This window comes from Stomoxys calcitrans, chromosome 4 (assembly GCF_963082655.1).
Source record: "Stomoxys calcitrans chromosome 4, idStoCalc2.1, whole genome shotgun sequence".
Taxonomy (NCBI): domain Eukaryota; kingdom Metazoa; phylum Arthropoda; class Insecta; order Diptera; family Muscidae; genus Stomoxys; species Stomoxys calcitrans.
In genome coordinates this window covers 93,805,778-93,818,321 of record NC_081555.1, presented here as the reverse complement: position 1 = coordinate 93,818,321, position 12,544 = coordinate 93,805,778, and the positions used below count along the sequence as shown (strand labels likewise).

The 12,544-nt window shown below is 41.1% G+C and overlaps 2 protein-coding genes and 1 long non-coding RNA gene across 3 annotated transcripts; 1 reads left to right on the top strand and 2 right to left on the bottom strand.

Moving 5' to 3' along the window:
- Positions 1 to 1,912: 1,912 nt before the first annotated feature.
- On the top strand, positions 1,913 to 2,415 carry LOC131997281 (uncharacterized). Its single transcript, XR_009398172.1, has 3 exons — positions 1,913 to 2,098; positions 2,168 to 2,319; positions 2,385 to 2,415. It is a non-coding gene; the product is annotated as an uncharacterized LOC131997281 (long non-coding RNA).
- Positions 2,416 to 5,492: 3,077 nt separating this feature from the next.
- Positions 5,493 to 6,437, bottom strand: LOC106085150 (acyl-CoA-binding domain-containing protein 6). The gene has a single exon (XM_013249216.2). The coding sequence runs from the start codon at positions 6,346 to 6,348 to the stop codon at positions 5,581 to 5,583; it is 768 nt and encodes a 255-aa protein (XP_013104670.2). The 5' UTR covers positions 6,349 to 6,437; the 3' UTR covers positions 5,493 to 5,580.
- LOC106085152 (uncharacterized) lies at positions 6,290 to 7,022 on the bottom strand. Its single transcript, XM_013249218.2, has 2 exons — positions 6,803 to 7,022; positions 6,290 to 6,736 (listed from the first exon to the last, which is right to left on the bottom strand). Exon 2 carries the CDS (start codon positions 6,703 to 6,705, stop codon positions 6,445 to 6,447), a length of 261 nt encoding a protein of 86 aa, XP_013104672.2. The 5' UTR covers positions 6,706 to 6,736; positions 6,803 to 7,022; the 3' UTR covers positions 6,290 to 6,444.
- Positions 7,023 to 12,544: the final 5,522 nt, after the last annotated feature.

Sequence of the window (12,544 nt, the reverse complement as noted above, 5' to 3'; positions counted from 1 at the left end):
CAACATTTGTGAGGTACTATGCCATGTAAAACTTCTCTCCAAAGAGGACTCGTTTGGAGTCGGCTATAATCATTGAGTTTAAACATGAATCGAACTTCACTCATTTATATATGAGAAGTTTGCCCCTGTTTCTTAGTGGAATGTCTTAGGAAAAAAAATGCTACTAACTGTACCAAATTCTAGCAAAATCATGTTAAAACAAGTAAAAGCGAGCTAAGATCGGCCGAATCGGCCGAATCTTATATACCCTCCACCATGGATCGCATTTGTCGAGTTCTTTTCCCGGCATCTCTTCTTAGGCAAAAAAGGATATAAGAAAAGATTTGCTATGTTATTAGAGCGATATCAAGATATGGTCCGGTTTGGACCACAATTAAATTATATGTTGGAGACCTGTGTAAAATGTCAGCCAATTCGAATAAGAATTGCGCCCTTTGGGGACTCAAGAAGTAAAATAGAGAGATCGATTTATATGGAGCTGTATCGGGCTATAGACCGATTCAGACCATAATAAACACGTATGTTGATGGTCATGAGAGAATCCGCCGTGCAAAATTTCAGGCAAATCGGATAATAATTGCGACCTCTAGAGGCTCAAGAAGTCAAGATCCCAGATCGGTTTATATAGCGGCTATATCAGGTTATGGACCGATTTGAACCATACTTAGCATAGTTGTTGGATATCATAACAAAACATGTCGTGCAAAATTTCATTCCAATCGGATAAGAATTGCGCACTCTAGAGGCTCAAGAAGTCAAGACCCAAGATCGGTTTATATGGCACCTATATCAAAACATGGACCGATATGGCCCATTTACAATACCAACGGACCTACACTAATAAGAAGTATTTGTGCAAAATTTCAAGCGGCTGGCTTTACTCCTTCGGAAGTTAGTGTGCTTTCGACAGACAGATCAAGAATATATATACTTTATGGGGTCTCAGACGAATATTTCGAGTAGTTACAAACAGAATGACGAATATATTGGGTTGCCCAAAAAGTAATTGCGGATTTTTCATATAGTCGGCGTTGACAAATTTTTTCACAGCTTGTGACTCTGTAATTGCATTCTTTCTTCTTTCAGTTATCAGCTGTTCTTTTAGCTTGCTTTAGAAAAAAAGTGTAAAAAAAAGTATATTTGATTAAAGTTCATTCTAAGTCTTATTAAAAATGCATTTACTTTCTTTTAAAAAATCCGCAATTACTTTTTGGGCAAACCAATAGTATACCCCCCATCCTATGGTGGAGGGTATAAAAATAGGCTTCTCTTGGCTCAAAACCTCAAACCAGCAGACCGGTTTATATAGCAGCTAATAACTGCTATATTTAAATATAGTCTGATATTGACCATATTCAGTCCGAATATCATAATGGAGCCTTTCGGACAATAAATGCGGCTTTATGGACACCAACCGGTATATCGGTCTATTTGCAAGCTATATCTAAAATAGTCTGATTGGGCCCATTTAAGAACTTAACCTGGAAAAAACATGGGTCTGTCCCAAAATTTAGCTCAATACCACAGTTTTTGAAGGCTCTAGCGTGATTACAACAGACGGCTTCAACACCGGCGGACATCGTTAAATCGTCTTAGAATTTTACGACGATAAAGTTGAACTATTTTGTAGGTTCGTAAATGGAAATTTTGATGTGTTGCAAACGGAATACCTTAATGAATATACCCCCTGTCCTATGGAAGCGGGTGCTAAAATACAATTTCGCTAAAAATCTACCAAAATCGAAATGGGCCCTTAAATTTGAAAGTAAATTCCACCAAATTTGGTAGAAAAAGCCAGAAAGGCAACGCTGCTCTTATGTTTGACATGTAAGGAACATTCTATTCGTTTATTATCGGTGTGCTGAAACAATTCAACATAACTAATGAGTTTTTGCTTTTCTATTATAAACGTCGAAAACGCCACGCGACCATAGCACTTGGTGGAAGCTTCGTTTTATTTACATCCCCTAAAAATTATCATAATACATATCAACTTAAACTATTGCAACAAAAATGCACAAGGCATTGGGTAGATTGGGAAGATCTTCTTTTACATATTAAAAACAAACGATTTGTTCTTATTGCATTAAAGTAATAGGTGGGTCAGAAATATTGAGATGGAAATATTAAATTAACAGATTTTTTTGCCTCTTCCCTCCGCCTCTAGCTACAAATGTTGTTATCGTTTTATTTGAGCTTATTGGGTTATATGTTATATGTTTTAAGTTTTAAACCTTACATCTTTCGTCCGCCGGGTATGCTTTTGGGACACTACGTTAAGATGGATCAACTATGACTTTAACGTTCAGATTTCCCTAGGTAAGGTAGGGAAATCTGAACGTTGTCACATAATTTGACAATTATGACCCATTTCGATGCCACAGCAGCGACAGCGAGTTTCATTCCTATTTAATCTGTATATGTAAAAAAAAACGCGTGATGTTGGTTTTGGTTCGGAGGCGCGAGATAAGACCGGGTTTGGTTGTTGTTGTTGTTGTAGCCACATTTTCATGTGGAGGTGGCGATCCCTGTCAAGCTCCTTAAGGTGAGCAAGCTCGTTCCGGTCCAAAGGACCGATCGCCGCGGGAACCGGGTGGCCATCGGTCATTTAAAGGCGTCAATTATCCGCCTTGTCGTATCGAGCATCATAGGCACTCAGTATGTAAGAGCCGGTGCCGCCCGGCCTCTCATTGAGACTCTCCGCTTGATACCGCTAATTGTCCGCGACTGCCTTTGCAGCAACACCGTATGCCTATTTGCAACCTGTTGACGCGCCCGGTAGCTCGCAGCTAAACTTTTCGTCCAAGCAATGAACACCACACAGATCGGATCTCAATGTTCCAACCTGTGTGGTGCTCACACCTATCCCGTGTCGGGCCTATTCAATGGTGTTAATGTAAAGCTTTTCCTAGTTTTGGCGTATTTCTGTAAATCGTCATTGTTGTCACGTTTGCCACGGTCCAACAAACCTCAGGTGTAGGTTTCTTTGCCCTGTTGATGTATATAACCGCCTGACTGATAGATCGGATTGTTTCGGGCGCGTATCAACTATGTACGCTTGGCGGGGCAGTGGCAGTGGAGTGCAGCTAAGGACTTGAGGCCAATTAGGCTCTCTTCCTTCTTCGTGAAGACATTGAAGTGAATTTTGGACTTCAGTGAAATTTGGATTTCTTCTCCAGGTGTGAGCACGAATATATCAATGGTAAATCGGTTGACACTGCACTTTATAGTGTCGAGCATCATCTGGAGAAGACTCTTCAGTTTAAGGAATTCGCTTTAGCGGCGTTTCTGGACATTGAGGGGGCCTATAATGATGTACATCCGCCCGCCAGGGTCAGGCAAGGGTTTGCGCTTATGCTGACGACCTGATTATTCTGACCACCGGGACGTTTTAGGATTAAATGTCTGAGGTTCTGGACATTGCTCTAGGGCTACTAGATATGATCAAGGGGTTAATGTCAGGAAGACTGAGTTGACATTGTTTACGAGAAGGAGAAAGGTGCCTGAGTTCAGACGGCCGGTGTTAAGTTGGCAAGATTCCCTGGGGCTATATTGGATTATAAGTTCAACTGGGACTTGTGTAGGGAGACTAGGGTAAGAAAGGCCTTCGCTACTCTCTATTCGTGGCTCGTTGGTAGCAGATGAAATTTGCGACCTATGGTTACCATGTCTGGTGGCTGGTGACTGAGTATACTTCCCATGTGTGGGATTTAAATAGGGTGCCTTTTGGATTCATAAGTGAGGCTATGGGTACAACTGCAACCAAGTCAATTCCATGGCAGCTGGTTTTTGCGTATTGAATTGACCCAATGAATTATTTCATCGGCAAGTGCTGCCGACTCAGTGTACTATACACTGCTACAACAACAACACGAACATTTGTTGTAGTCCTTGGAGAACGACCGCCTCCCATTTCACCTGAAGAAATTGAACTCCCCCGGCTCCAGAGTAGTTCTGGCTCAATTACGTTCCGGCAGATGCAGCCGCCTCAACTTCTTCAGAGCAAGGAATGATGCCGAGGTCCAAGATGTATGTCCCGATTGTAGCGAGGGACAACTCGATTTGTTTAACTGCCGGGCCAGACCCAAAGTTCTTGGATCTTGACACTCAACAGATTCAAACAGACGAAAGAAAGAACACAACAAACAGCTACAACAACAACACCGCGGCCACCTTATTCCCACGACGATCGATCCTTTGGACCGGAACGAGTTTGCTCACATACAGCAGCTTAATGAGGATCGCCACCTTCACATGAAAATGTGGCTACAACAACAACTGCAACCAGATCCTTGGAAGTTCAGGCGATCGTCGTTTACGTCGGTCTAGAGGACGCTTTTTAGGCTGTCGCATCTTTGTCAGCTTCGGAGGTTGCCGGCGAGACATACCGGTTTACCCGACGGGGCTATGGACATTGTGAACAGCCTGCGCGTGCTAATGCCTATCTTGGAGGGGTGGCAGAAGAGTGGATTAGGTTTGGAAGTTTTAATAGTTTTACGGACTGAAAGTGGAACCGGATGTGAAATCCAATGCCCAAAGCTACAAATAGACATCTTTCATCGCTTGAAAGACGTCTGCAGTACATTTCAAGCGTAGGACTTTGCAATTACCAGGAATGCGAAGATAGTGTTGTAAAGGAACATCGAACGGTTGGCATCTGCATATTTAGCGGTAATCAGGCAGCGCTTAAGGATCTTATGAGACGATTATAGTATCTAAATCGTTGTATCGATGTCTGAACTATCTGGAGAAACTGTACAGGCAGCACAAGGTCAACCTGTGTTTGGTCGCTGATCACAATGATGAGACAGATTGCGAGAAGGCTTCCTCTCTAACATATCAATTCATCTGAGCTAACCTACTCGTTGTTGTTGTTGCAGCAGTGTGTTGTAGACTCAGACGGCAGCACTTACCGATGAAGGTCTTCAGGTACGAACAACCGCCTGCCATGGGATTGCCTAACCTACTCGTTCATGTATGCGGTAAATCGGCCCCTGGTTTGCCGAAGTTAACGTCCTCAGACGTTATGGTCGGCGGATGTTTTCCAAGAAAGGCATTTACATGGTGTTTTCGCTACCGTAACTTCGTGAATGTTATTTGGGACTGCCTAATACTTTGCTTAAAGTACATAATAATTGTATTAGTGGGCATATCAATGCTCTAGACAATGAAGATCCAATTAGATATCTCGAAGCGGTGGCTGTCCATGGGTTAGGTGGCTACTAACACCGAAGACATGTGCGTATTAATATCGAATTTGCTCAATTAGTCTTATCAAATGGCTAGGTAGTTATCCTACGTTTTCAGTAGCTAACACCATATGGAATTAATAGGTAATATAACATTAAGCCATTCATTTGTATTGCATGAAAAAAAATTATAGATGGACATTTTGCGACTGCGACCCTAACACTGACAACGATAAAAATTGAAATCTGTATACTCTTTAAAAGTAACTGTTATCCGTTTATAAAGATCAAAATATTTATAAATAAGATAATTGTTTTGTTTTTATTGTTATTATTAAAAAGAAGCAAAGCGAAGTTTTCTTAATTGGAATATCTCTTTGAGAGACATTGTTTAATTTAATAGTGAAAGTACCGTCGTATCTGCAACATCCACACAGGTCTGTCCATCAATATCCTTAGCCATTTTATCAGCCCCATACTGCAATAGCAAACGTATACATTCCGAATGGCCACATGATGTGGCATAATGTAAAGCCGTTTGCCGTTGTTCTGCATCTTGCAAATCTACAGGACACCCAGAAGATAATAGTAGTGATAAAATCTGTACATTATTGGCATCGGTAGCCCAGTGTATAAGACCAAGACCAGTTTCATCTAGTGCTTGTAAATCGCTTGGATTCAGCATCTCTTCTACCTTGGAAAAATTGCGATCTTTAACAAAATCAAATATAGTCTTTTCGCAATCTGGCTTATGTGTCAGAACGTCGTCGGGGGGCAATTCGATTGAGTGTACCACCCAACCTGTTCCACCACCGCCTGACATATTCTCTCCCTTTTGTATTTGTTCATACCAATGGGGATCAAGCTGCTTAACTTTTTCCACATAAAGTTCTTTAGCCTTCTCGGATGACATTGAACCCAGCTCCTCCCAAGCACTCCACTTTGCACGTGCTTGCATAGCAAACATGCTTGGTTTCGAAGTATTACATTTTCCCACAGTCGCTTGTTTGAAAAGACCATAGAGCTGCAACAGGTCATTGGGCATTATCTTGTCATGAGTTTTTTGTACCTGCTGTGTGGCTTTTGTGAATATGACATCATTTTCATCTTCCAGTTCATCGAATTCCCAGTCACTGTCACCAGACTGTTGCGATTCCATGGTGCTCTATGCTTTCTCGGTATGCTTTGCTGTTTTTTTTTTGTATATTATTTTTGTTGGTCTTAAAAAACTAATTATTGGTGGTCTCTTTTTTATCTATGTTTTTTGTATATTCAAGTAATTGCCTTCTAGCGCGTGCTTTTGTTCGTTTTCAATTGCTTGCATAGATTTCAGGGAATGTACTGTCACAAATCCATATCCTCTGGAAAGGCCGGTCTTTTTATCAAATATTACATTGGCATTTACCACACGACCAAAATGTTTGAAATACTGTTTCAACTCAGGATGACCTACAGTCCATGGAAGGTTACCGACGAATAATCTATAGACGCTTTTTGCTTTTGTAGATGTTGCCATTTGTGAGTAGTTACAATTGTCGCCTGGTTAACTGTTGAACGATATAAACAAACGTTTCAAACTTTGTCTGCCGTAAAAGGCAACTTGAAATACTTACATTTATTGCGTAATTATCGCTTTAAAATGCTTTCTTCTAATATTTGGAAACGTAAATTGTGTTTGACATACCGGGGCAACAACAGGAAATGTCATTTGGCCAAGAACAACAAAAGCACTGCTGTTAGGTGCCCCACCCTGTCAATTGTACGCTTAAATGTCAAAATTTTTCCTATTCTTTTATTGTAAGTAAATATTTAGTAGTTCAGAAATGATTATTTAATAAGTTGAACTAGTTAAATTTATTATGTGTTATGAAATTGTAGAAAATTTTGACTATCCGACACTTTTAAAAATTAGAAATCAGCTGGCAGCGTAAAAGCCACAGTTCAAAATAACGTGTGCAGTTCACATACGCAGATAAACTGAACGATAAATGTTAATGTTTTTACAAAGTCTATGTTGATAGGGCGTTTATATCGAAGCCATTTTGGACAAAGCAGTGACTTGTTTTTAATGTATGCATTTGTTACCAAATCGGAAAACTGGATATATGTTTCTGAAAACTCTTATTGACTTAGGACTTTTTTTTCAAAATTTCTTATTGAATTGAATTAGAGCGTTTAGCGTCGCACATATACCACAACAACAAAGTAGAATAGTTAAAAAAGTTAAACCTTGACGCTTGAAAGCAAGTGTCATTCTATGCTGCCACACGTAAGTTGTGTTTATAGTTCTCAAAGTTAAATATTGTTTAACTTTTGCGAGTTCATTGTTTGCGCTAAATCCTAGAAAAGACCCGAGAAGGACAAATCAACACCTACCATCTCTTTGTTGACTACAAAGCCGCTTTCGATATCCCTTTACGTTCAAAGGTATTTCAAGCCATGTCTGAGTTTCGTATCCCTGCAAAATTAATAAGACTTTGCAGGATGACACTTGCTGATACGCGTTCCTCAGTAAGAATAGGAAAGAATCTTTCCGATCCACTTAATACTAAACGATGTTTCAGACAAGGAGACAGCCTATCGTGTGATCTCTTTAATATCCTGCTGGAGAAGATTATTCGAGATGCAGATATGAAAAGATATGGCACACTAATCACAAGAGAACAAATGCTACTCGTCTATGCCGGTCACCGAACCGGAAGTAGTTACTACAGCCTTTGAAAGAATCGAAAGAGATTCAGTGAAAATGGGTCTGGCAGGAAATGGAGATAAGACGAAATGGATGGTTTCAACTCCCAAAACGCCTTGTACAACCGAGCACATAAAGAAAATGCAGAAAGTTGGGAACCCAACAATGAGATAGTCAACAACTTTATCTACCTCGGCACTGCCTAAACCGAAACGAATGACGCCTGGGTTGAGATAAAGCGAAGAATAATTCTGACAAACAGATGCTACTTTGGACTATGTAAGCAGTTTAGAACAAGTAAAAGCGTGCTAAGTTCGGCCGGGCCGAATCTTATATACCCTCCACCATGGATCGCTTTTGGCTAGTTCTTTTCCCGGCATCTCTTCTTAGGAAAAACAGGATATAAGAAAAGATTTGATCTGCTATTAGAGCGATATCAATATATGCTCCAGTTTGGACCACAATTAAATTATATGTTGGAGACCTGTGTAAAATGTCAGCCAATTCGAATAAGAATTGCGCTCTTTGTGAGCTCAAAACGCAAAGTAGAGAGATCGATTTTTATGGGAGCTGTATCGGGCTATGGACCGATTCAGACCATAATAAACACGTATGTTGATGGTCATGAAAGAATCCGTCGTACAAAATTTCAGGCAAGTCGGATAATAATTGCGACCCCTTGAGGCTCAAGAAGTCAAGATCCCAGATCGGTTTATATGGCAGCTACATCAGGTTATGAACCGACTTGTATTTTATTTGACATTGTGGTTGAAAGTAACAATAAAAAACGTCTTGCGAAATTTCAGCCAAATCGGATAGGAACTGCGCCCCCTAGAGGCTCAAGAAGTCAAGACCCAAGATCGGTTTATATGACAGCTATATAAGGTTATGGACCGATTTGAACCATACACAGTTGTTGGATATCATAACAAAACACGTCGTGCAAAATTTCATCCCAATCGGATAAGAATTGCGCCTTCTAGAGGCTTAAGAAATCAAGACCCAAGATCGGTTTATATGGCAGCTATATCAAGACATGGACCGATATGGCCCATTTACAATACCAACCGACCTACACTAATAAGAAGTATTTGTGCAAAATTTCAAGGAGCTAGCTTTACTCCTTCGGAAGTTAGCGTGCTTTCGACAGACAGACGGACGGACGGACATGGCTAGATCGACATAAAATTTCACGACGATCAAGAATATATATACTTTATGGGGTCTCAGACGAATATTTCGAGTAGTTACAATCAGAATGACGAAATTAGTATACCCCCCATCTAATGGTGGAGGGTATAAAAAAGGCCACCTCTCGACAGACGAAGATTACACTATACAAGACACTGATTCTACCCGTGCTGTTATATGGTTCTAAGGCATGGGTACTTGTGAAATCAGATGAGGCAGTGCTTGGAGTATTTGAGAGAAAGATTTTTCGTAAAATATATGGACCAGTTTGCGTTAATGGACGACGATAGCATAGTTACACGCATCGAAGACAACGGCTGCGTTGGCTAGGTTATGTTGTCAGAATGGATGAAGAAGCTTCAGCAAAGAAGTTTTTTTAAGGCAAACACGGTGGGAAGACCAAAAGCCCGATGGAAAGATCAAGTGGTGGGAGACACCTCGAATCTTGGTGTCAGAGATTTTAGAATGAGCGCCGAAGATCGCGGCGCTTGGAACGCTATTTTACGTTCGGCTAGTGGAACAAGTGTAAAGTAAGTTGATTTTTTGACATTTTTTTGAAAAGTTGTTTTTTCAATCCTGAAGTGGTCTACCGCTCTGCTGTCGCTGGCTGCAACAGACGTTTCAGTCATTGTATCCGTCATGACAGGTCACTCACTGTTTGATCAGAAAACATGGTGACAGACTGTAGGTTGTAAGTAACGACTTCTGCAGAAGCTGTGAGGAAGTCGAGGAAAAAGAAACTATAGAACATCTGCTGTGTGGTGTCCCGCACTGGCCGTCGGAAAGAGTTCCAACTAAGTTTATCATTTCTCTGAGAACAGGTCTGATTTAGCGGATGTGAACATTCACAAGTTGTTGGGCTTTTCATAGCGATCTGGATGTTACAACAGTAGGAACTAGAAAGCATCTTGCATCTCCTGTTCTGTGGAATCATAAAGGTCTAAGTGCGTCTGATGGTAGACCGTCACTTAAACCTAACTATCACAGCGTGCTCACTTCTTGTTTGGGGGACAACCATGTGGCGTCGTGAATGCTACATTTTCCTAGCTTAGCATTAAAGTCTCATAACTCGATTTTCATGTCATGTACGCGAGGCACCGTTCATATGTTCTCTCTAGGATCCCCTTAAATATATTCTTGGTCCGTACGTCCGTAAGGCGGTATACAGTAGAGGTGTGCACGTGAGTTGCTGAGTCACGTGATTCGTGATTGGGATCTAAATCCAATTACTGGATCGTGCGTGACCGTGATTGAATTAAAATTCTTCGTGCGTGAGAATGTGAGTGAAATCCTGTTCACGACTCACAAGAAAATCGCGATTCACGAGACACTCACGAGAAAATCACGACTCACGAGAAAATCGCGAATCACGAGGCATTCACGGCTCACAAGAAAAATCTCGACTCACGATACGCTCATGACTCACGAGAAATTCACTGCTCACGAGAAAATCAGACTTACGAAAAAATCACGTCTCGCGAAACACTTAAGGCTCACGAGAAAAATCACGACTCACGACTTACGAGAAAAATCTTGACTTACGAGACCTCACGACACACGAGACACTCACGACTAACCGTTCTCGGCACGGGATAGCTGTGAGCACCACACAAGTTGGAACATTGAGGTCCGATCTGTGTGGAGTTCATTGCTGTCACGAGAAGCTTAGCTGAGAGATATCGGGCGCATCTACGGGTTGCGGATAGTGGAATGCTCCATCCGGAGTAGCTGTAACTACAGTCGCGGACATCGGCTGCAGTGGTATCGAGCGAAGAGTCTTACTGAGAGGTCGGGTGGCACCGGCTCTTGCACAAATACTGAGGACCTACGTTGCTCGACATGACAAGGCGAGTTATTGGCGCCTTTAAATAACCAATGGCCACCCTGTTCCCGCTGCGATCGTTCCTTTGGACCGAAACGAGCTTGCTCACCTGTAGGTCACCTCCACATGAAAATGCGGTTACAACAACGACTAACCGTTAAAAATATCGAAAAAATACAGATTTTTGCATTCGTCGCAAATTATACGGTATTTTAACGTACGAATTCAGGAACCCTGTCATTATTGGAAAAGTATGGAACAAGTAGAAATTTCTGTCTACAAACGCATAAAAATAAAAAAGAGCAAATAATGAACGTCTGGGTTCGAATTCTGGCGAGGTCATCAGAAAAATTTTCAGCGGTGGTTTTCCACTCCTAATGCTGGCAACATTTGTGAGGTTCTATGTCATGTAAAAACTTCTCTCCAAAGAGGTGTCGCACTGCGGCACGCCGTTCGGACTATAAAAAGGAGGTGCCTTATCATTGAGCTTAAACTTAAATCGGATTGCACTCATTGATATGTGAGAAGTTTGCCCCTGTTCCTTAGTGGAATGTTCATGGGCAAAATTTGCATATATGAACATAAAAATACCGAAAGATTTGACACGCCTGGAAAAAAATATTCGTTTCATGGAAAAATATATTTTCAAACGTGATTTGTGAGTGTCTCGTGACTTCAGAGTTTCTGGTGAGTGTCTTGTGAGTCGCGAGTGTTGATTGTCTCGAGAGTCGTGATTGTCTCGTGAGTGTCTTGCGAGTATCTTGTGAGCAGTGTTGCCGTTTTTGGTAGGTTTTTATTCTCTTGGTAGGTTGATAGGCTGACCTCAATTTTTGGTAGGGGTTTCCATCATATAAAACCCCATTTTTGTATGCTGAAAAAATCGCCGAGGAAAACTCAAAATAATTTCACTTCTTGTTGATTCTTTGTATTCGTGAAGAATAAAACCATGAATGTCGAAAGGCTAAATAGGGGCTAAGTTATGATATTGACTGTATCTGGTACGACTTTTTAGGGATCTCTTCCAAATTTCAGAAATTCTTGGGAAAAAAGTGTTTTTTTTTTTTCGTTCGTTCCCACGCCATTCACACCTGCCCCTGCCGACCCAGGGAGCACTTCCCATTACGTAGGGATGCGTACACCCCATAGTCCGAAGTATGGAGGGTTAGTAGGATTTAGGGTAATACTGGCTACAGAAATTTAACAGCCATTTAAACACTATAGTTAGATCAACATCCAAAGCAACATAGATATTACATAACAATGCCAGAACAGTCTTCTCTGGCAACTTCTACTACAAACTACAGACAAAGGATAGAAAATCTTTATTACAAGAATAGGATCGGTGAAGGATATATTACTACACAATTTGATATATACATCATATACAAAGAGCGAAACGCATTGTTTAATTCGTAATTAGATCTCACAAAAGGTGGTGTAGGGGGCAGTCTAAGAGGCGAGTACTTCGGAGAGGAATATTAAAATTTAATTCGCCAGTTAAGAATTGGGAATTAATCTGACCACGCAGTAATTTCACTGTAATTACGTACGTGTAATTACGTACGTTACGTTTCGTTGGTAAGTCAATAAGTTTCAAGTGGATCTCGCAGGGGGGAAGAATTCCGCGGAATTCCATAGCAAGACCCTAAATGC